General features: G+C 45.4%; 1 protein-coding gene and 1 long non-coding RNA gene across 2 annotated transcripts in view; both read left to right on the plus strand.

Moving 5' to 3' along the window:
* STEEP1 (STING1 ER exit protein 1) overlaps positions 1 to 7,151 on the plus strand; it is an 8,648-nt gene extending 1,497 nt beyond the window's left edge. Inside the window, exons 3-7 of the mRNA XM_080989498.1 lie at positions 17 to 203; positions 526 to 664; positions 1,925 to 2,014; positions 4,989 to 5,081; positions 6,639 to 7,151. Of these exons, the coding sequence (XP_080845624.1) occupies positions 17 to 203; positions 526 to 664; positions 1,925 to 2,014; positions 4,989 to 5,081; positions 6,639 to 6,701 (572 nt within the window). The 3' untranslated portion in view covers positions 6,702 to 7,151. The remainder of the gene's footprint in view (positions 1 to 16; positions 204 to 525; positions 665 to 1,924; positions 2,015 to 4,988; positions 5,082 to 6,638) is intronic.
* Positions 7,152 to 8,993: 1,842 nt separating this feature from the next.
* Positions 8,994 to 9,352, plus strand: LOC308468338. Its single transcript, XR_013981578.1, has 2 exons — positions 8,994 to 9,070; positions 9,177 to 9,352. It is a non-coding gene; the product is annotated as an uncharacterized lncRNA (long non-coding RNA).
* Positions 9,353 to 23,081: the final 13,729 nt, after the last annotated feature.

Consider the following 23,081-nt stretch of genomic DNA (forward strand, 5'->3'; position numbering starts at 1 on the left):
CACTGTTAATATACAGCAGAAGGGAGGAATGTTTTTCACCCCAAGCCAGTGATCTTCTTTCTTGCGGTTGTTAGGGTTTTGTCTTCAGTTCTTCAGCGCAGAGTATGTGTGGTTAGGGTCTTCTGTTCATACAGTCAACACTATCTCTCTTCCTCCCCCAGGCCAGAGGGCATTGAACGGCAGTACAGAAAGAAGTGTGGAAAGTGAGTATGACGTTACACGTAGGTATTTTGGGAATTTTAGCAGTGTCTTGTTTACAATTTTATTTGTAAACTGCTTGGAAAGTTCTTTGATCAAGCATTTTATGAAACTCCTAAATAATTAATTAAAATTTAAATTGCACACACATACATACAGGTACACTCTCACACACACACAAAGGGAGAGAGAGATTCAAGCTTTTATAACTTTGTCACAACTGGAGCAATACCTGACCAGCCAATGTGATTCTATTTTATGTCCAATGAATTAGCAGATCATTCATTCTTTTTATTTTCTTTTTCTCCCCATCCCCCTACTTGTTAGGTGTGGACTTCTTCTCTTCTACCAGCACCAGCAGAAGAACGCCCCAGTAACATTCATTGTTGATGGTGCTGTGGTCAAATTTGGACAGGGCTTTGGAAAAACGAACATCTACACCCAGAAGCAAGAGCCACCCAAGAAGGTAGGGACGTGGATTTTGTAGAATCATGGCTGCTTCCATGCTGGGAGCTCAAAACTGAGACTGTGGCTCTGAGTGCCTGGCTGTTGCTCAGCTTGAACAGTAGGAGATGGCTGTGGCCTTCAAGCTTAGGGTTGAGAGCCAGTGTGGTGTAGTGGTTAAGAGCGGTAGTCTTGCGTGGCGAGTTCCCGCCCCCCACCAAGAATAAATAAACACACGAGACACCATAATTAAGGTTAATTGGGTGAATTAGGCCACAACTTTAGTGGTTTGTAGTGGTTTGTAGTGGTTAAGAGCGGTAGTCTTGTAATCTGGGGAACCGGGTTCGCGTCTCCGCTCCTCCACATGCAGCTGCTGGGTGACCTTGGGCTAGTCACACTTCTTTGAAGTCTTTCAGCCCCACTCACCTCACAGAATGTCTGTTGTGGGGGAGGAAGGGAAAGGAAAATTTTAGCCGCTTTGAGACTCCTTAAAGGGAGTGAAAGGCGGGATATCAAATCCAAACTCTTCTTCTTCTTCTTCTTCTTCTTCTTCTTCTTCTTCTTCTTCTTCTTCTTCTTCTTCGCAACCTTCTGGGGACCGCATACTAGTGGTGGGCAGAACCAGAGGCAACAAATGTGAACACTAGGCTCATTTCTATGCACACTTGCAAATCCCCCTCTTTTCTCTGTCCAGGCAATCAAGAAGTATGATCAGAGTTCAAATATACTTTCTAGCGAAGCAAAAATGCTCAAGGAGGGCTGGTGAGGGCTGTATAATCTGGGGAGAATTCCAAGGTCCAGACAGAAGCACCTGGAGGACAGTCAGCTTCTGTTCTCATGCTGTAAGACTTCACATGATGTAAACAGCACCTGCTGTTTCCTGCCAGCGTGGCAACTGGTGGGGGCTGAAATCCCAACACAGAGCTGACCCGTGCCTGGGCTAGGTGGCCCTTTGTTCTTCTCTAGAGTTCCACCAAAAGGGAATTAATTTCTCTTCCTGTTACTGCTACTGCCTCTAATTCACAGCACCAAAACAGCCTCTTCTAATTAGAGGATAGTTGCTTCTACATATTCTAAGCAATGGATGAGGATGAGGAATATGTGGCCCTTCAAATGCTGCTGGACTTCAAATACCATAATCCCCAAGTGCTAGTCATGCTGGCTAGGGCAGATAGGAGCTTGGAGTCCAGCAATTTAGGGAAGGCTCCAGGTTCCTTGCCACTGTTCTAAGCCCCAAGCTGATGCACACTTAATTAAAAATATACATGCCTTTGTTTTCAAGGTGATGATGACCAAACGGACGAAAGACATGGGCAAATTCAGTTCGGTCACAGTCTCCACCATTGATGAAGAGGAGGAGGAGATTGAAGCGGTGAGTTTTCTCTCTCCTTCCCTGTGGTAGTAGGTGAAATCTAGGCTGCATTTCTGTAGCCATCTTATTTTGGCCAGCTAGTTCAGATCGGTGTGTGAGCTGGCCTCTGCAGTTGCTGGCCCTGTAAATTGACTTTTTCCCTTTTGGGAAGAGCTCCAGTATGGTTAACTGGTTAGAATGTAGGATTATTATTATTTGTGAAGCACAAAAAAGTGTTTTACGCTTGAATCAGATGTTTAGACAGGAACTTCTTCCTATGTCATTTGTAACTACAAGGACACAATGAGTAAATTTGGTTGCAAAGTCAACAGGGAAAGAGCCAAGGAGAACAGAAAATGCATGCATCACTAGCGTGGAAAAGGCTGTGCCCCAAAACACTCACACTACACTCAGGCTACACTGATATTGCTGATGTTGCTCATCCCCTTCCCAGAGTCAGTACCACCGCCCAGGCAGTCACAGCTTTCGGACTCGTTCCTTACCATATCAAACACAGAGTGCACTAGCTTGGCTCCCTCTGTGCAGTGGCCCTCGGCACAGTTGTTTACAGCACCACTGTGGCCAAAGACAAAGCTGTCAGGTCTGAAGATCTGGCCAAAAGGTCCAGACCTGACTTGAGTCCGTTGCGCCAGGTTCCAAGTCAACAAGGATTGCATGGGAGACGTACTTGTTACCAGATGCTTCATTGTAGTAAAAGGTAAAGGACCCCTGGACGGAAGGTGACTATGGTGTTGTGGCGCTCATCTCGCTTTCAGGCCAAGGGAGCTGGCGTTTGTCCGCAGACCGCTTTCCAGGTCATGTGGCCAGCAGGACTAAACCGCTTCTGGTGCAATGGGACACCATGAGGGAAACCAGAGCGCATGGAAACACCGTTTACCTTTCCACCGCAGCAGTACCTATTTATCTACTTGCACTGGCGTGCTTTCATACTGCTAGGTTGGCAGGAGCAGGGACAGAGCAACGGGAGCTCACCCCGTCGTAGGGAACTGAACCGCCAACCTTCTGATTGGCAAGCCCAAGTGGTTTAGACCACAGCGGCCCTCACTGTGGTATTCACTGATCCTCTCTAGCTTCAGGTTTCTTTCTCTGTGGTAGCTGTCTGTGGGGTCAGTGCCGTGCTCGTTGCTGACGACCTCCCAGAAGTTCACGCCAATTGGTTGGTGCACCAGCTGGCCTGGGTGTACACTCACACATGGTGATGGCTTTAATCAAGTCCAGCCTCCACTTACTGGCCATTTCTGCCTCTGGTACGCCCACCAGCACTGGCAGCTAGCAACAGGGAGCGCTTCTGCAAAGATTTTGGTCAGGGAGAACCGCATTTGAAACCTCCCACTCCACCACAAAGATATGCTGCTTCTCAGTCTCAGCTGCCTCTGAGGGGTAGAGAAAAGAGGCACCATGAATACATACCGTGCATGTCATACACCCTTGCAAATAAGCCTGCAACAGTAACTGGCCTCCTGAAAGACTACTAGCCTATGTTTCCATGCCGGCTGCAGAGAAAGGGAAGCTGTTGCAGGTGCAACTGCCAGCAAAGTGGGCTGAATTCCAGGTACTAGCCCCACTCCTTTGCCTCAGAGGACAGCAGTGGGAGCTGTTGCTTGGCATTAGCAAAGTGACTTAAATAACCCAGATGGCCTCCAGAGAAAAAAAGTCTTGATAAACACGTTATTGAGGAAACTGAGCAAAAACAGTGCATACTCCAAGGAGAAAGGAATAGGGAGGTTTTGTCTTTCCTTCGCTGACGCCTTGTATATAGCTGGGAGACATTCAACTAAACATGCAGAGGAAAAGCGCCCTCAGAACTACACAGCCAATCAGGCTCCTTTCTACCTCTGTGAAGATCATGCCACTCTGTCTGGTTGCTAAGCAGTGGCTTACCCATCCTCCCCTTGGTTGGTTGACTTTAACAATAACAGAATTAACCCTTGTCGCAAACTGAATGAACCCTGCTTTGCGCTTCCAACACCTAGTAGGCGGAGACCAAAAGGAAACACCAGGGGAAGGCCAAGGATGAGGTCCGGCAATACCAAGTGCATCATGATATTTCTCTTCCTGATGCCCCTGAGCTTTTTGCTGTGATAACTGTATGCAAGCTGCCCCGAGAGCCTCTTGGATAGAAAGGGTGACATAAGCACTATAAATTAATGCTAATCTCTTGCGAAAGAAACTGCCTTCTACTGAGTGGGCTGCCAGAAGAGTAACAAGGCGAACAATCCCTCCACCATGAAGCCCACTCATTCTCATGCATAGAATTCTTGGTCACCTATGGCAAGGAGGCGAGCTGTTTAATATAAGGCTGGTGTCATACTATATACACATGAAAGCCACTTTGCAGCTGGTGAGGAAGGGTAAGGAAGCATCTCTTGAAGAGCCACAAGCCCATGGAACTATTCTTAGCATATCTAAAATAGAAATAGATATCACTGAATCATAGAATTGGAAGGGACCCAGGGGTCATCAGTCCAACCCCTGCAGTGCAGGAATCTCAGGTAAAGCATCCACAACAGATGGTCATCCAACCTCTGCTTAAAAACCTCCAAGGAAGGAGAGTCCACAACCTCCCAAGGGAGACTGTTCCACTATCTAAGGCTGCTCTCTGCAGAGGGTGGTTTCTCATAGGCTGAGCATTCAAGTCTCATCCTCTGTAGCCTCAAATGGTACAGCCAAACAAAAGCTATACCACGTTATACTGATGAGTAAACATTCTTTAATATGGGGTAGGGAGGGAGTTGGAAAGGACCCTGAGGGTATATGTATCGGCTTCCAATGGAAATCAAGGCACCAGAAAGGGATTGTTAAGTTAGCAGTTGAGGAGTTTAAATACCTTCCCAAAATAGATGGTGGGGTAGGGAGAAAAGTGTAATGCCACTTCCTTAACCTGCAATGTCTTTTTAATAACTTTTTCTGGTGCAGAGTACTACTAAGAGTTGGACTTTGTGTTAACTTCCCTAACTCTCATGTGTTTTTCCAGCGAGAAATTGCTGATTCGTATGCACAGAACGCCAAAGTGATTGAGAAGCAGCTGGAGCGGAAGGGCATGAGCAAGAGAAGGCTGCAGGAGCTGGTGAGTTGTCCTCTCTCTCTCTCTCTCTCTCTCTCTCTCTCCTTCCTTCCCATTTAATGAATGGGCTAGATGCAATCATTTTCTTTATATGCTAGTAAGATTCAGCTCACTGGCTACTTTCAGACAATCACATTTTAGCTTAGGGCTTATCCACACTTACCTTTCTCTGCTTTTCTCAGTAACGACCCACAATTTAAAGCTCCACATGCAAGCAAACACACACCCTGCTTTGGGGTGTTTTTTTTGCTCCAGAACTTTCCATGTGAAAAACTTCTCTTTAAAGCTCCATTGGAGCAAACGTCAATCGGTGGAAAACCCAAATTGACATTTGCTCCGATTCAGCTTTAAAGAGCAGGTTTTTCTGGGGGAAACTTGGGGCAAAAGGAAAAATAAGATGCTCAGACACGGAGCGTTAAAGCGTGGACATGTGCCTGGAAAGCGCAGGGCAAAAGGTAAGAGGGGATAATCCCTTCGTTAGCTAAGACAGGAACAAGCCTTCTGACTGCACAAGTGAGAAAACTGTTAGAATCCCTCCCAGTCCAGACTCAGGGGTGGGGAAACATTTCCAACGAGCAGACTGGATCCTGGGGCAACCACCTCCATGTCACAATGGCATCAGGTGACCCAGTGTTCTTTTGTAGTGTAGCTTGAGTTGAAGTCACTTCCTACAAAGGAAGTTCCCTGTTGATCTAAGCAGGGCTTGAAATCATCGCTAATCAGCTAATAGGTACTGGCTTCCAGCAGGGGTCAGCTGCAGCACAGAATTCCACATTAGCAAGTTGTCCTGTTCCAGTGCTGTTAAAGACATTTTCCTACTCTAGGCAGAAAAAAAGGGAAACTACAGTTAATTGAATATTTCCTGGTATATTCTCTCCTTCTGCACAAGGAGGAGGGGTGGGGCTGTGTGTGCTCCCACAAAGCTTATTAAGCTGAGATATGGTCATCCAAAGAAACACATTTTCCCTCTTTTAACAGTACATCTTACAAGTGCAGACAGGCATGATAAACTCTACAGATATTTTTGTGCCACCAGTATATTGCGAAGCATTTGTTCTAGAAAAGCACTGAACTGTTTTATCAAGAAAGGAATGGAATAGTGTCTTCCTGGAGCTAGCTGTCTGGGCTGGGTAATATTCAGACCATTACAGCAGGTTTAGGGAAACATGTTTCATCTCAAGGGCGAGTGAGAGGGGTAGGCGTGTCTGGAGGGAGCTCTGAGACCTAGATAGAGAGGCATGAAATATCTGGAATTGCTCGTGGTATATCCAGCCATGGTGGTATGTCAGATCATGAAGAAATGTGGTTAGTGGCCAGTGAAGTGAATATTCAGGAGCTCAATATATTATTGATCTAAGGATACTTGGTTAAGCTGCTGAGGAACTTGCTATTCCCTGGAATACAATTTGAAAACTAGCACACTGGGAGGTAACATTCCTCTAGTCTTTTGTCTGTGTTTCTGAAGCACCAACATAGTAATTAACACTGGATTTAGGGATATTCCAAGAATATTTAATAAAATTTTACCCTTTAATTTTTTTAAAATTTTGTTTTAATCAGGCTGAGCTGGAAGCAAAGAAGGCCAAAATGAAAGGGACTCTTATTGATAACCAGTTCAAATAAGGAGCATCGATATAGAGGACTAGCCAAGAAATGTCATTTAGGAAGCAGGGACAGGGGAAAACACAATACCCCTTTGTCCTTTTTTAATCTGCCCTATGAAATCACTAATTTGCTTCGTTGATTCTACCATGGAAGATGGAACTGCTCCATTGTTTTTATGGATTTTGCATTTTATTCCGCACTGCACACCATGTTTTTAATGTATTCGGAAACTTTTTGAGTTATACTTCCATTGAATTTTATTTCCATTGAATTTTACTTCCATTGAATTTTACTTCCATTGAATTATACTTCTTCCACTGCAGAGCTGAGAGGTATTAGTTTGCCTCTGTTGTGCAGTGTTTTTAATTTTTTATAATCTTCATATGTACGTAGAAATTTTACATATTGTAAGCATTGTGTTGCCGAGGCAGAAACAATGTGTACAGAGAAATAAACCCCTAACAAGTTGTTTTTATGCGGCTTATCATTTCCCACCCACCCATCTCTTGACATAAAGTTAAATTTCTTTTTTACACGTGTATTCCACCATTCCTGGAGAGATCAGAGGGGGTAATCTGGAGCTCTCAGGCAGTCTTCCACCCAGATATTGATCACACTAAAAGCCATACTAAAGGTGACATCAAATGTGACTCAACATTTATCATGCAGGTTTTAAAAATGCACGGGGAGGCAATTTAACCATTTCCACTCCGTTACCACAATATTTGCTTTGGGGGAAATCTCCCTGTCATGCAAATGGGGAATTCCCCTTTCACCCCAAAGCAAATAACAGTGGAATGCTGCAATAGTGGAAGAAAAGCGTAAAAGCCCTTCTCTGTACCTCCTTTGAGCCTCCCCTCTATAGCTGATTCAATCTACCTTTGTAGGGGAGGGAAAAAGAGAAACCGGGCAGGTCTGATGCCCTCCGGATTTTGGGAGCTCAATTTCCATCACCCCCAACCAGCATGGCTAGTGGTCAAGGAAGATGGGAGTTGTAGTCTAGGAACGGCACCCTGGTGTAATAGAGGTGGAGATGCAGTGTTTCTCTGGAGCTTTTGTAGAAAATCCAAGTTTTCATTAAGCAAGAGAGAGTGATTTTGTTGTAGTAACAATGCTTGGCCTGCTGGGGGCCTCAAATTATAGCACAGTGCTGGCAAAATTCAAACCGAATAGCCAAGCCAAGCAGGAAGTGATTGGGTTCACCTAGGTTGTTAACTAGGGACCAATCAAAAGTGTGTTCCATGAATGGAAGGAGAGTCCCACTCATGGGAGGGCTCCTGTGAATGGGCAAACAAATCAGAATGATTGCTCAATAGACTCTAGGGTTGTTTTTTTTAAAGCCCTGCGTAAGTTTCTTGCAAAGGACATGGGTGGCGCTGTGGTCTAAACCACTGAGCCTAGGGCTTGCCGATCGGAAGGTCGGCAGTTCAAATCCCCGCGACGGGGTGAGCTCCCGTTGCTCAGTCCCAGCTCCTGCCCAACTAGCAGTTCGAAAGCCCCCCAAAAAGTGCAAGTAGATAAATAGGTACCGCTCTGGCGGGAAGGTAAACGGCGTTTCTGTGCGTTGCTCTGGTTTCACCAGAAGCGGCTTAGTCATGCTGGCCACATGACATGGAAGAGCTGTCTGTGGACAAATGTCAGTGCCCTCGGCCAGTAAAGCGAGATGAGTGCCGCAACCCCAGAGTTGTTTGTGACTGGACTTAACTGTCAGGGGTCCTTTACGTTTTTTATTGTTATTAATAGTAATAATTTTGTTATCATGAGACCATCATATGATCAGGGAGAATGGGAACAAACATGAAAACTTTGCCCCCTCCAAGACTCCTGGAAAGTAACCATCTGTGGCTGGGAGCCTGCTCTGCTCCTGTTAGGATTCCAAGTTGATTAGAAATTGGGGTTCTACAAAGTGTTTGGAACTCCATTGTTCTAGGGGCATTTTGCGACAGGGAATTTCGTTAGCGCGAGCAGTTTCTGAGCTCTGGGCGCAGTACTACGCCTAAGATTTCAGATTAAAATTGCAGTGTGGAAGGAAAGAAGGATCTTTTTCTGCCTCCCCACCTCCAGCTACTCTCTGAAGACTAGAGAAGAGACCCTCTTAAGTATATTAGGGGGGTGGGCAGGGGAAGGACTAGACCATGTGAAAAATGAACATAATATTTCAGCTGCAGTTCATTCATTTTCAGCTTTGTATTTTTGTTATTAAAAAAGTGTGCCTAGACATTCTGTTGCAGTGCCCATAACCTAGGTTTAAGGTGCCTTAATTCATTCATTCATTCATTCATTGCTTTATATTTTTAATAAAAATATCAAAGCAGTTTACAGCATATTAAATCATCAATAAAAAATAGCTGGGTGATGTTCCTCCAGCCTCATGAGGAGCCTCTTTAGTAGGGCTGGGTGAATCTGGGCCCCACTTCCTGGGCCAGATGGAAAGGGCCTTGCAGGGAGCTGCCTTCACGCCTTGCAGCCGGGCCTCATGAGGAGCCTCTTCAGTAGGTCTGGGTGAGTCTGGGCCTCAGTTTTTTACACTGGTTCTACACGGTGTGGGAAGCATGAGGACATCGCAACTCAGGGAGGGCATTGGGCTCCTGATGGGACACGTGTTCTTGTCCCCACTTGTGTGTTCTGCATATTTATGAATACAGTGCCAGAATTGTTGTTGGCATCTGTCTGCCTCTTTGAGGCACAAGCATGGGCAGTGTGTATAGAGGTCCTGGGCTGCTTAGATGACAAAGACTCCCCTTTCGGCATCGCTGTTGTGATCCAAAGGAAAGCAGATCAATACATTTGGCACCAATTCGGCTGCAGGAGTTGCCGGAAGGAGGAGTACAAAGCGCCACCCAACCGGTTTAGGGATTCCACTCTGGATTTGTGTAGGGTTTACGTCTTAGACTTTTCTTTCCCTAAAGATGTCTTGCAATGCAGTGGGTACAGATTTTGCCGCGAGGTTTACTCCTGAAGCCTTTCTCACAAATGAGTACTGTCATACCTCTTGTTACGTTCGGTTCAGGTTACGTCTTTTCAGGTTGTGTCCCACGGTGACCCGGAAGTACCGTGCATGCGCAGCTGCTCAAAATGACGTCACGCGCATGCCCAGAGGCAGCGAATTGTGACCCGCAGACGTGGGTTGCATTCTGCTCATATTGCGAACAGGGCTCCGGAATGGATCCCGTTCGCAACCAGAGGTACCACTGTCTGGCTGCAAGGCAGCAGAGGTTTAGGATCAGAGTTTTCCTTCTAGATGGGCTAGCTTCCCAGGTTGACAAGCACCACCTGCCCCTCACCTCCCTCCACAGCACATGCAGAAGCTTCCCTCTTGACTGTTGGACCCACTACTGGTCTCATCTGCTCAATCCGCTGGAGCCCATCTTCGTATGCAGGGGAAACTCCTAACTCACTGAAGGTTTGAGACCCATTGGCTACCCTCGCTGGATTTAGCCAGCCAATTGAAGCAGTTTTCTGAGTGGTGGCTGCTGTTGCATGCTGATAGCCACAGTTGAGAGCTGAGTGCAGGGTGGGGATCAAAGGTGGACAAAGTCCCCAATAAGTTGCATGATGTGACACTCGCCGGAAGTACTATCCCTCCCCTAGCATCCCATACACTCCAATGCCAGAATAGGGCTAGTGTGGTCTTATCCCACCCTTCCTCCAGGGGAAACAAAATAAAAAAATTCCTTCCAGTAGCACCTTAGAGACCAACTAAGTTTGTTATTGGTATGAGCTTTCGTGTGCATGCACACTTCTTCAGCCCACAAAAGCTCATACTAATAACAAACTTAGTTGGTCTCTAAGGTGCTACAGGAAGGAATGTTTTTATATTGTTTTGATTATGGCAGACCAACACGGCTACCTACCTGTTCCTCCAGGGGGTTTGTGGTGTTGATGTGTGTTGTTCTCCTCCACCCCTTTATCTTCGCAATGATCTATAAGGAAGCTTAGGATGAGAAGCAGACTGGGCAGATGTCTCTGAGCTGCAGTGGTGGCAGGTACGCAATGCGACCGATGGGGCCGAGAGCCCAACAGAAGGTGAAACCAGAGCCAATGGTTTTGTCTCCAACTACTTCTGTGCAGAGCTCTGCAAGGGACAACACTGAGACTAAGGAAGAGAGGAAAAACAGCCCTTGCTAGACCTGGACTGGATATAAATTCCCAGCTGGGATGGCTCAGTTGATAGAGCATGAGACTCTTCATCTTAGGGTCATGGGTTCGAGCCTCACATTGGGCAAAAGACTCCTGCATTGCAGGGGGTCGGACTAGATGACCCTCATGCCCTTTCCAACTCTACGATTCTAAGAGAATAGGCAGGTAGGGACTTCTGTTGGGAGAGTGCTCCATTTGTTCTTGTGGACCAGCCTCTAGTTCCAAACTCTTTTGTAAAATTCTTACCACCCCCCTCCCGATAAGACAAATTTAGTGATCATCTAATTGCTCCAGCTTTATCGCTGGAACAAGATTCAACCTAATTATATCTAAATAATCCATTGCTGCCTCGCACCTACTGAGATAAAAGGGCAGGACTCCCACTTATGAAGTGGGAAGTGATCCAACAGGTCTCCTGTTACAATTCTGCCTCCTTCCATCCTTTAACTATCCAGCTCCGCTACTGTTATGCTGTTGCGGCAGCAAAGCCAAAGGGAGTTGTTAAAACAGTGTGGAGATACTAGCGGTCAGGAGCCTTCCAAATTAGAACATATCACCTTGTTTAACCAAAACAGAAGGCTTGCTAGCAAAACACCAAAGAAAATTAGACCGCAGCAGAGGAAATTAAATGCAAAATATTTGTAGTAGCTTCTCTAACACACGCTTCGGCAGATAGGTTATCTTTTAGCGGGCTACAGAGGATTCATAACAAATGGCAGTAGTTTAGAGTCAGAACAGGTCTCTGCCTTCTGGGTGAAAAGAAACAGCATTGAATCCAGGGAACCAGGTCACTGCAGGCATTTAACAAAAGACTGGGTTGAATATTTATTTCAGGCTGGGCCAATTGCGATCATTCAGAGATTGCTGGACTTCAGCTCCCATCAGCCCCTTCCCCCGTACCCAACGGTCAGAGATTATGGGAACTGTAGTCCAGCAACATGTGGCTAGCTGGTATGCAAACTGATGTAGCGCTGTGTTGCCTGCTTTAGGAATCGTTAGCAAGTTTAGGATGCAAGGCAAGGCAACTCTGCTTTTGAAAATGGTTTGGATGTTAATCTTAAGAGTGTGGCCACAGAGCGGTTCCCAGCTCCTTCGCTTGGCAAAAGCCTCAGCAGGCCTACTCAGAGAGAGTTTCCCAGACAGGCGTTCTGATGATGACATAAGCAAAGGTGGAGCTTTAGTTAATCAAGTAAAAAACACTTCCTGGCATCTTGAATATCCTTAAAAGGAAACACAGCAGCAGGGAGGGAGGGGACACTGTCATGGCCCATGGGTGACCTTCAGTCAGGTGACAATTAAAGGGCAAAAGAGAAAGGGGAGGGAGAAGTAAGCACTTTTCTGCTGCTGAAGGTCATTCTCACAACCGTGGCAGTCAAAAGTCTTCATTCAGTTGCTGCAGAATGCTTGATCTGCAGTCTCTGACAGGCTCAGCTATTTTTTCCACGCACACACACTGGTAGCAGGGAGGTGTCACTCTTTGCCTGAATCTCTGACCAATTACGCTGCAATGAATTTGGGATGTTTTTTTTGAGTCCTCTCTAGTCCCGTGTTTTATACCTGCAAGATTGGTTTCTGTGCAGGAAGGAGTGGGGACAGTTCCTTGTCTATTAAGTACTGGTATATGCTTTGTAATGTAAGCTCTGGACAATGAGTGGTCATGGGAAGAAATAGCTGGAGACTCTAATGGAAGATGAGCAGAAGGGGAAAGACCTCCCCTCGTCCCTCTGCCACATCTGGCTGGATGAAATGCCAGAAAGGTGTGTCCGCCTGAAAGAGGGCAGTCAGGCTTGGGACTGGGGCTGAAAAGAGACACAGAGGCCCAACTCACTGTCTACTAGATTGAGTGCTATGTCCTTACAAGGGCCAGGTGAGGTAGCAACTGGTCAGGCTGGGCATTGGCCAAGTGTCTCTGTGGGGCTCAGAAAGTTCCCTCACTGGTCCAACCTGGCTGTGTCGCCGCTCCCTGCCCTCCCTGCCAGGCTCCCAGATGGTTGTTGTAGTGGTGAACTGGATGGACAGTAGTACTACTTTGGAATGGGAGCCCAACCTTGAATAGACGAGGGCATTACATTTTGGAGGAATTAAGATGGCCGCCAGCCCCCACAGTCAGGAGCCACGTCGGTTATGGTTGTTGCCCAAGGCTAAGTGGCTGCATGGTGAGTGGCAAGGTGTTCAGCATGTGAGATTTCATCACAGGCACCAAACTTGCTACACATGAACAAGTTGTGTACAAATGTAGACTTGCCATGGACAAATTTAATGATATTTGGAATTCATTTTTATAAACACCTTACTAGATTAAGGTCTGGTTGACTACAATAACAAGTCCCACCCTTTTTTTGGGGGGGGGTAATGTAAGCAATATCTTCTTCTTGTTGTTGTTGTTCTGTTTTGTTTTCTATGTGGGTACTATTTCTTGATTCTTCTTCTTTTTTGTGTCTTATCTTACTCTGCACACTTGTAATTTTGTACTTTTTTATTTTTCAGTAAGGAATATAAATGCGCTCTCTCTCTCTCTCTCTCTCTCTCTCTCTCTCTCTCACACACACACACACACACACAGAGGCACCATGCTAGAAGCCCCCTGAAGTCTGGCCCAGGTGCTCCTAGAAACCTGGGGTTGCATTCAACTCACCTTTGCTCAGAGTAGTAAATTGAAGTCAATGGCCATGACCAACTGAGGTCCATTAACTTCAAAGGGCCTAGTCTAAGCCGAAGTTAGTCAAATACAGCAGTGTTAATATTGTGAGCCTCCCATGCTGCACTCAGCCCATATATATTACTAATTAAGCCTTAAGGTAAAGGTAAAGGTACCCCTGCCTGTATGGGCCAGTCGTGTCCGACTCTAGGGTTGCGTGCTCATCTCGCTCAAGAGGCCGTGAGCCGGCGCCGTCCGAAGACACTTCCGGGTCACGTGGCCAGCGTGACGAAGCTGCAGCTGGCGAGCCAGCACCAGCGCAGCGCATAGAAACGCCGTTTACCTTCCCGCTATAAAGCGGTCCCTATTTATCTACTTGCACTTAAGAGTGCTTTCGAACTGCTAGGTGGGCAGGAGCTGGGACCGAACAACGGGAGCTCACCCCGCTGCGGGGATTCGAACCGCCGACCATACGATCGGCAAGTCCTAGGCACTGAGGTTTTACCCACAGCGCCACCCGCCTTAACCCTTAAGCCTTACATCACAGAAAAAACAATACTGGCAGGCTTCCAGTGACCTTCACTCCTAGGATACGAAACCCAGTATATTTGCTGGGACTCCTGAGATCTCTTAGCGCTCAGAGACTCAGGTGTGCTCTGCAAAATTTGTACCATTTTGGAAGTGTAGGGATGAGGTGGGATACATATTAGAATATTCCCCTCATGCAAACAACAACAACAACCCAACTCCATGCATGAACAAAAACCGTATATGAGGGCAGCCTTTGCCAACCTGGTGCCTTCCAGATGATTTGGAATATAACTCTCGTGAGACCAAGCCAAGGGGCAATCAAAAAAGAAACAGCCTTTTTAAATTTTTACATACATACTGTACATTCATTTGCTGCCAATCCTGTGGTCTAAAAACATAGGCGAGGTAGAAAATAAAAACAAGGCAAGGGGCACTCCAGGAATAGTTTTATTTGAAATAACGGTTATTCAGTATCACTACACTCTGTTTTTAATATAGAACTGTCATGTACCGAGGGCAGTAGTTCAGTGGTAGAACACAAACAGACAATTGATTGATGTTGATTTTTACACCACTCATGGCCGGGTGTAGCTCCAATACGACATATGAAGGTTTTGCTGTCCTCCCTGGGAAATTCCCTCTAGAATTGCCTTTTATTTGCTCATATGAGTTGAGGTGGCTTTTGATCAAGTGTGGGCTGAATTCTTTACAATTGGTGGGGGTTAGGGGACATTGTGCGTGAATTTGTTTTATGTGTGTAGATCTGTGCATGCTGCAGTGCTCAGCAGCAAGGCTTTATTCCGATGGCATGAATATCACGACGACCAGTAGATTCTTATCTGCTGCAGCCTTCATCCGCCTTCACAGCCGTTGTAACATACCGCTTCTTATCTTCCGCCTGTTCTGCCGTTGAGGACTTCTTGGATCATTCTTGGTCTAGCTCCTCCCCTTTGACCTTACCCTCTTGGGTGACCCAGCTGGGAGTATGAGACTCCCAGTGGCTTCGCTCACAAGGGTCATAGGAACGTGCAAGCGCACTCACCACGACAAGGTGATGATCCAGTGAGTGAGTCCACCTTTTCTACTCTGATTCCTTCCAGATGTTTTGAACTGCAGCTCATAGTCCAAAACTTCTGGAATGTTCCAGGTTAGCAAAGACTGAGCTTGATGGACCAGTGGTCTTCCTCAGCAAAAGGCAACTTCTTTTGTCTTTGGAATTGTGGAAGAAAGGCAGAACATTAATAAAGCAGTGACACTTTCATAACTCCATGTGTTCTTTTGTGTGTGTGTGTTTTAAAAAATGACAGGTCCTTCCCTACCAGAAATGATTTCTAATGCTGGAGGAAGCTGAAATTCTGAACATTTATTTCATTTTATTTTTTAAAATGATTTTTGTGGTTTATCAAAATTTAGAGCACCAAAATTCTAAACTAAAAGTTACCTGCAGCGCTTTACTGTTCTCAAATAAGGAAAGGTTCTGTGCACTGCCAGATATCTGAAAATCACATTGTCTACAAAAGCTTGCAGGCAGGAGGATGAAGAAAATGTAGGTAGGACTCACACTTTCTGAATGAAACAGCATACCTGACGGTTGGCCTGAACCTGCTGAGCAACTTGTTTGACAGGTAAGCAGCTTTGGAGATAGAGGAAAGTTTCTACATCTGGTTTGGTTTGGCCTAAACCAAACTGCACAGCTGACATGAACACATGTTTTAACAAGATTTTATTTTTTTGTAGCATAGATCGGAACAGATTGTCTTTAGCGTTTGTTTGCTTTTGCACACGTTGACGTGGGATTTTCGGAAAGCTATTATGTCAGGGAGATTTTTCTCATATACCTCCATGGGAAGGTGTGCTTTCTTCTTATTCTATGGGCCAACATCTGTTCTCTGCCGCCCAAGCCCTGGAACTCCCTGCTCCTTTCACCTTTTGCTTCTTTATGTTCCAATGCAGTTGTAAAGCTTCTTGCTCCAGCGGTATTTTGACCTAACCATATTCTAAAAATGTACTCTGCCAGGCATTTCCTAGATTGTTGGCTTTCATCCATTCTGTATTTTAAATTGTTTTTAGGGTCTTTGAAAAAATATGTTTGCTGCCTTGGATGCTTTATTTGAAGTGAACAGACGGCATATAAACATATTAAACAAATATCTCAGCCTATAGCCTGAGGTGGTACAGTCCAGAAAGAGCTGTACCACATTCTATTTCTGAACATACTTTTATTTTTTCACTCTTACAGTGAAATCCAATTCATGGAGATACAGGATTGTACCATTAGTCTTCTGGATCTTGTACACAGTACCCGCTGGTATTATTTACTGATTTTTTTTTTTACATGTATCCAGCTTAAAAGCTCCTTGGACTATCTATGTCTGTGATAGGGCATGGTGACATCTGTTTGATCAACATATAGTTCCTAGTAGTGCTGGCTTTTGCCACGAACTGGCAAATATTTATCCATGTGCTCCTCCCTCCCTCTGTCTTTTTACTGGGCCATGCTCTTAAGGTCAAAGTACTTCTCTGGCAATAACTTTTCAGCCGCCCGCTTGCCCTCCCCTACAGAGCATAGAGATGCATTCTTCACATTGTGTAAAATTCCTGCTCAGCACAAACACAAAGTCACTAAAGCAGTCAGCAGGAGGCCTCAAGCACGAAGCAGCAAGAGAAACCAGCATGCTGGACATTCTTCAGATCCTATTAGGACCAAATTACTGTGACGATTTAACACGCAAATCACTGCTAATTAAGGGATCAGAACTGGCATGGAGGGGGGGTTAATATTGTCCTCTCCCACTGCAGTCCCAAGGAAAATCCCTCCTTTGATCCTAGAGTTTGTTTTCGGGAAAATTCCCCCAATGGTTCCCTTTGCACCCATAAATCTATAGGAAGGCAGTGCCAACACTGGAATGCTGGTATCATGGGGCCCGTTGATTTGTCAATGAGGTTTGTGCCAGCTTAAACTCCCACACAGTATACAATGGTTGACTCTTGTTGGTGGCAGTGCAGTGGTCAAACTTTAGCCACAAACTATTTTCCTTATTAAAACGGCTAACATGAGAGCTGGAAGCCAGGTAATTAACTTGCTATTATCTAAAAGGAAACTGTGCAGTACATTAGTTGTGTGAATGCTTTACAGAACTGAAGAGTTGGAATGGACCACGAGGATCAACTAGTAAAACACAGGAATCTTTCACCCAATGTGGGGCTCAAACCCACAACCCTGAGATTAAGTGTCTCCTGCTCTGACTAGCTGAACTATCCCTTCTCCTCCTGTACGAGCCCAGCCGAAATGAATGGCACCGTTTCCATTCCCTTCAGAGCTTGTGCCGATGACTTTCCCAACAAATGACCTAGTATCTAACACAACTTCTTGTCAATGAAAGATTGTAAGTAACTATCCCAATTAAAGCACTCTGTAAATAACAAGTAATGAATGTGAAAGAACCTCCCTTTTAGGTCATAAATTGACTATATACAACTTCCCAAGCTCCTATGACATACTATCCCTTCCTGGATAACTTTCTGGGGACCTCATACCAAGGGCGGTTGGTGCCAGCATCAAAAGTGAGGAAAAGAGCATGGATGTGGCTCTTACCTTTGCACCACCGTTTATTACACTGCAGCCATGCAGAAGTCAAAGGTTTCTACAACATACACACCATGCATATCTCTTTCCTGACAACCAAGAAACCTTGCCACAGCTCAAGGACACATGGACACATTGCAGGCAGACAAAAGCACCAGGGGAGTACAAGGATCAGGGCTGGTGAGGAGGTGTGGTCTTGCAGAGGGGCATGTTTGGGAAGAGTCATGAGGCCCTGATAAGAGGAGGCAGCTGGAAGGGCTGGAGGCTCCTGTTGCCTGATCAAGCGTACTGTCCCGCTTTGGGGACTTCCACTGCCAACTATAATTGCACAATAGTTAGTTAGCACCTGAGGAAAGTGGGAAGGGAGAATTGGGGCAGGGAGGGAGTTGCCCCTGTACTTCTGCTGGAGGGTTGTTACTCACCAGGTAATCCTGGGGAAGTCAAAGATTACTCACTTGAACGTTTTCACTACCAGAAGTAGTAGAGTGAGCAAGTGAGCACACTACTACTACTGATGCACACAGGGACCTACTACTACTACTAGTACTACTACTACTACTATCTTTTTACAAAGTCATCCAAATACATTGAAAATCCAAGCACATACAATATATAAAAGACCAGATAGCCACCACTGAATAAATCAGGCAATTTTAGATTTAGCTTTAAAGATCTCAACCCCTGAAACAGTCTTGGTAGTTTTGGGGGTATCATTCCTCAACAAATACTGGCTTACAGGTTCTTTGTAAATTGATAATTTTGAGCTGTAAGGGAGTCACTAGGAAATCTCTGCGATGGGTGTCGAGAAGAGGGCAAACCAAAATGACTTTCACTAGTTTGATTTCCCTCAATTGTTAGGGGTAGTAAGTTAGGTGTAAAATAGCACACTTTTTCCCAACACCACTGATTCTCCAGGAAAAGAAACTGTTATTTAACCCAATCTGGCAAGAGATAAATTGGGCCGGGGGAAAGGGAAGAAGCAGCAGATGCCTAGAGGGGAAAGCTGCTGTGTTGCTCATCTGATTTCAACATATCTGATTCATAAGGGGATATGTTAGTGCTATTTATTAAGCAATTCATAGACTAAGTGGACACACCTTGATTGCTAAGAGGGATGAGTGAATTTACCAATTTTGGTTTCCCACAGCTTCTCATTTGTTTCCACCTTAAGTTCAGTGCTCCACATTTCCACATCAATTTGAGATTTATTTATTTTTTAAAGTCCTCATGAAAATTATTAAGCATTTTAATGCAAATTTATCCCAATGTACACATTTAGGTATTTTTCCTAGTATACATATTTCTGTGAAGCAATTTTCTCTAATGTAATTATTTTAGTTTTGTTATTTTCACTAATATATGCATTTTAGCCAAGCATATGCATTTTTGTACACATTAATTGGCTGGAGAACTGGATTTCTGTAGATTTCTGCAGTCTGCATAATACCGTATCTTTTGCACCATAACACTCACTTTTTTCCTCCTAGAAAGTAAGGGGAAATGTCTGTGCGTGTTATGGAGGGAATGCCTATGGGTGGCGGGGGGGGGGGATCTGCTGCAGTCGTGAGCAGAGGATCCATGGTTCCCCTTCCTTCCCTCCTCCGTGGCTCGCTTTGAAACAGCAAAGCGGGAGAAGAGCCACTGAGTGGGGAGGAGAGAGGGACAGAGAGCCTGCTTCTTTAAAGGAGCAAAGCGGGAGAGGAGAGGAGCCGCTTACACGAGTGTAAGCGGCTCCTGTCCAGTTGGTTCCTTTAAAGCAAGCAGGCTCTCTGTCCCTCTCTCCTCCCCACTCAGCTCGCTACATAGCAGCAAAGTTTTTCAGCTCGCTAAGCCGGGGATGAGCAGGGAGGAGGGAGAAAAGCAGAGCCTGCTTGCTTTAAACGAGCAGAGTGGGAGAGGAGAGGAGCCCTCTTCCCTTATACCCATCTTCTTCATTATTAGTAGCATCCTTCTCCACCCACCCCACGCGTGCTTCTTCTCCCCTCAAAACCCCTCGCCTGCATTATTAGCAGCATCCTTCTCCACCCACCCCAGGCGTGTTCCTTCTCCCCTTAAACCCCTCTCCTGCATTATTAGCAGCATCCTTCTCCACACACCCCACGCGTGTTCCTTCTCCCCTTAAGCCCCTCGCCTGCATTATTAGCAGCATCCTTCTCCACCCACCCCACACATGTTCCTTCTCCCCTTAAACCCCTCTTCTGCATTATTAGCAGCATCCTTCTCCACACACCCCACGCGTGCTCCTTGTCCCTTGAGTGCTTTTCCTTCCCTCCCCACTTAAAACGTGGTTACAAAGCACGGATCCACATGGATCCTCAGGATTTTTGCACTGGGTCACCCCAAATTCACCATCAGATCACATAGCATTTCCATGGCTACATCTTGCACCAAAAAAATCACGCACCCACTTGCCTGGGGCCGCAGTGGTGCAAAAACGTGGTTACAAAGCATGGATCCACATGGATCCTCAGGAGTTTTGCATTGGGCTACTCCAAACTCACTGTCAGATAGCATGTCTGTGGCCACAGCATGAACCACAAAAATCATACATCCACTGTTTCATTTAGAATATTTTTTTATTGTTTTCCTCCTCTAAAAACTACGTGCGTGTTATGGTCGGGTGCGTGTTATAGAGCAAAAAATACGGTATTTCTGAAACGGCAGATTGGGCAGGTTCACTTTTAAATGCAGAGCTCTGCCAATAACAACCTTTCTCGACGCCATCTTGGCCAGAAGTTCACTTTTAAATGCGAACTGAATCAGATTTTTGCTCCATCTCTTCCTTTGCAGCTTTGTTGAGTGTTTTAGTCTGACTGGCATGTGTTTTTGAACTATGATCACTGTCTTTACTTGCCCGGGAGAGATACTTGAGTGTGTGAATGCACCTGTCCTACCGTTCAAAGATAAAATTAACTGACCCACTCATTTTTGCTCCTGGGTATATCTACTCCTGGCAGGTTGCCTAGAAGAAAATGCAGCCCTTGGGCTGAAAAATGTTGCTTTGCTGTTGTTGTTTAGTCGTTTAGTCGTGCCCAACTCTTCGTGACCCCATGGACCAGAGCACGCCAGGCACTTCTGTCTTCCACTGCCTCCCGCAGTTTGGTCAAACTTATGCTGGTAGCTTCGGGAACACTGTCCAACCATCTCGTCCTCTGTTGTCCCCTTCTCCTTGCACCCTCCATCTTTCCCAACATCAGGGTCTTTTCCAGGGAGTCTTCTCTTCTCATGAGGTGGCCAAAGTATTGGAGCCTCAGCTTCACGATCTGTCCTTCCAGTGAGCACTCAGGGCTGATTTCCTTAAGAATGGAGAGGTTTGATCTTCTTGCAGTCCAATGTTGCTACCCAATTTATACTTCACAGAGGATGATGCTATTAACTGTTACTAGCCACGATGGCTTTTCTCTACCTATGCTGTTGGGAGGCAATATGCTTAGGAATGTCAATTGCTGGGAATCACCAACTGCGATAGTGCTATAGGATTCAAGTCCTGCCATTTGGCTTCCCATTGAGGCATCTTGTGTGCCAGTGTGAGAATAGCAAGCTGGGTATTTGGTCTGATCCAGCAGCTTCTTATATTCTAACTGCTGGGCCATAGCAGGCAATCTTAGAAGAGGCACTGTTTACCAAGTGTGAGGGAATAGGGCATACCTCTCTTAAAATGGTTCTTCCCATCTGCAGCTTTGTAAGTATTTATAATAAAAATATTACATATAAACAAAGATGCTGCTTGATTAACCAAGGTACCTTCTTAGCCATTGTGGGTTTTTAAAAAATAATCTAACTGGTTTATTGATGAAATCTTGCAGTTCTATTGATGACTAGCCAACACATGGCCCAGCTCTCCACGATATTGCAATCAAGTGACGTGACATAGCTGCCAAGAGCAGATGCAATGAGATCCCTTGTTAAAATTTCACCTCTGCTGTGATAGCACTAAGTACCCTTGGACTGTCCACTCTCTGCCAGCCTCCCACATCAGCCATATAGCGGTAAAAGTGGCCTGTTATACAGACTGTTGTAAGAATTACTAGACAACACATGCTCAGCCAAGCGTTTGAGCAACAAGAAGACAGTACTATTCTTTCTGCTTCTGATGTTGGAGCATAAGTGTTGCTGTTTCTGTAAGCCCAAGTGGCACCACCAAGGGTGGTGCCAGCTAGTAGGAAACCTGAAGTTTGCAGAAGTACAAAATATATTTACGGGGAGAAACCCTAAGGAGGGGAAAACTCAACAACAATCTGTTGAGGATGGAATGTGTTCACTGCTGGCTGGCTGATAAGGGGAAGAAAAGAAGAGACAAGGAAACCAGGTGGGGTAAAGAATGAAGTACTGAAGAGATCCTGGCTGACTGACTGGAACAGACACGCTCCACACCTCCAAGGTTTGTTGCAAGGCCTACTTGCACAAAATTATGTACAACCACACCTTTAAATCCCCATCAGCTGGATGCTTAATGTTACCTGGAGTGCATCCCAAAATAGCGTTGCAAGGGACCTTACTGGGTTTTCCCCTTGAAAGAAAAAAGTAAGGAATATATTATGTTAGTAATAGTTCTATATGCATTAGCATATATAATAATGTGTGGAAGTGAAATTGATTACATTTAGTGTGCTATAATTATACCCTTTTTATTGCCCTTTTTATTTTTTTCCATGCACCTTTTCTTTCTTCACTTTATTTTGAAAAAAGAAGAAAGGCACTTCCTATTGTACATTTAAAATGAAGGATTAATTTCAACCTCCAGTAGGAAGGTAGGTGAACTTGCTGAACTGGAAATCCCAATCCCAATGGCTTCTTTCCAATCCAAGCTGCAACACATGGCAAAGGAATCTGGGCCTTTTTGGAACAGGCAACCAGGGGACTTCAGCCAGCCATGTAAGCATGATGAAACTGCTGCATATCACTCATATCACAGAAGAGGAGGTGGTGGCTGTACAGTGAGGGAGCCATAGCTATGGTGTTGATTCCAGGTCAGCGCACTTGCCAAGCCGATCCTTGGAACTGAACTCTGTGTTCCAGTTAATGCCTTTTAACAATGATGGTCTCCATGTGTAGCCAAGTACTACACAATGAAACTTTCCGTCACTCAAACTGGTGAAGCAGGAAAGAAAATGGGAACTGGTTTCCCTAGAGCATGGTAGAAGTATTTCATTCCCATTCCCCCAAGCTGCGAAGTTTGGGGTAGCCTCAGACATCAAATGTGTTTTGCTGCAATTATGTATTTGCAAGAATTGGTCCTAGCGGTTACTTTGGGAAAGTGTATACTGAGCGTATTCATGTGTGTTTCTTGGTAGACTTATGGGGCTCAGCAGTAAAATAGCCACATCTTCTTCCAGGACTCTCAAGCAGATTTCTCACTGCCACCACAACCGAGATTTAGCATTCTGTATCCGCTCAGTATGATCAGTCCTCAATGGAACATTTGCAATCTTTTCCCCCCTAGTGGGGAATTAAAACAACTCATTCTTCTACAAGCCTTGGGTTTTCCCTAACTTGCCAATTC

The sequence above is a fragment of the Podarcis pityusensis genome (assembly GCF_964106645.2).
Source record: "Podarcis pityusensis genome assembly, chromosome: Z".
Lineage (NCBI taxonomy): Eukaryota > Metazoa > Chordata > Lepidosauria > Squamata > Lacertidae > Podarcis > Podarcis pityusensis.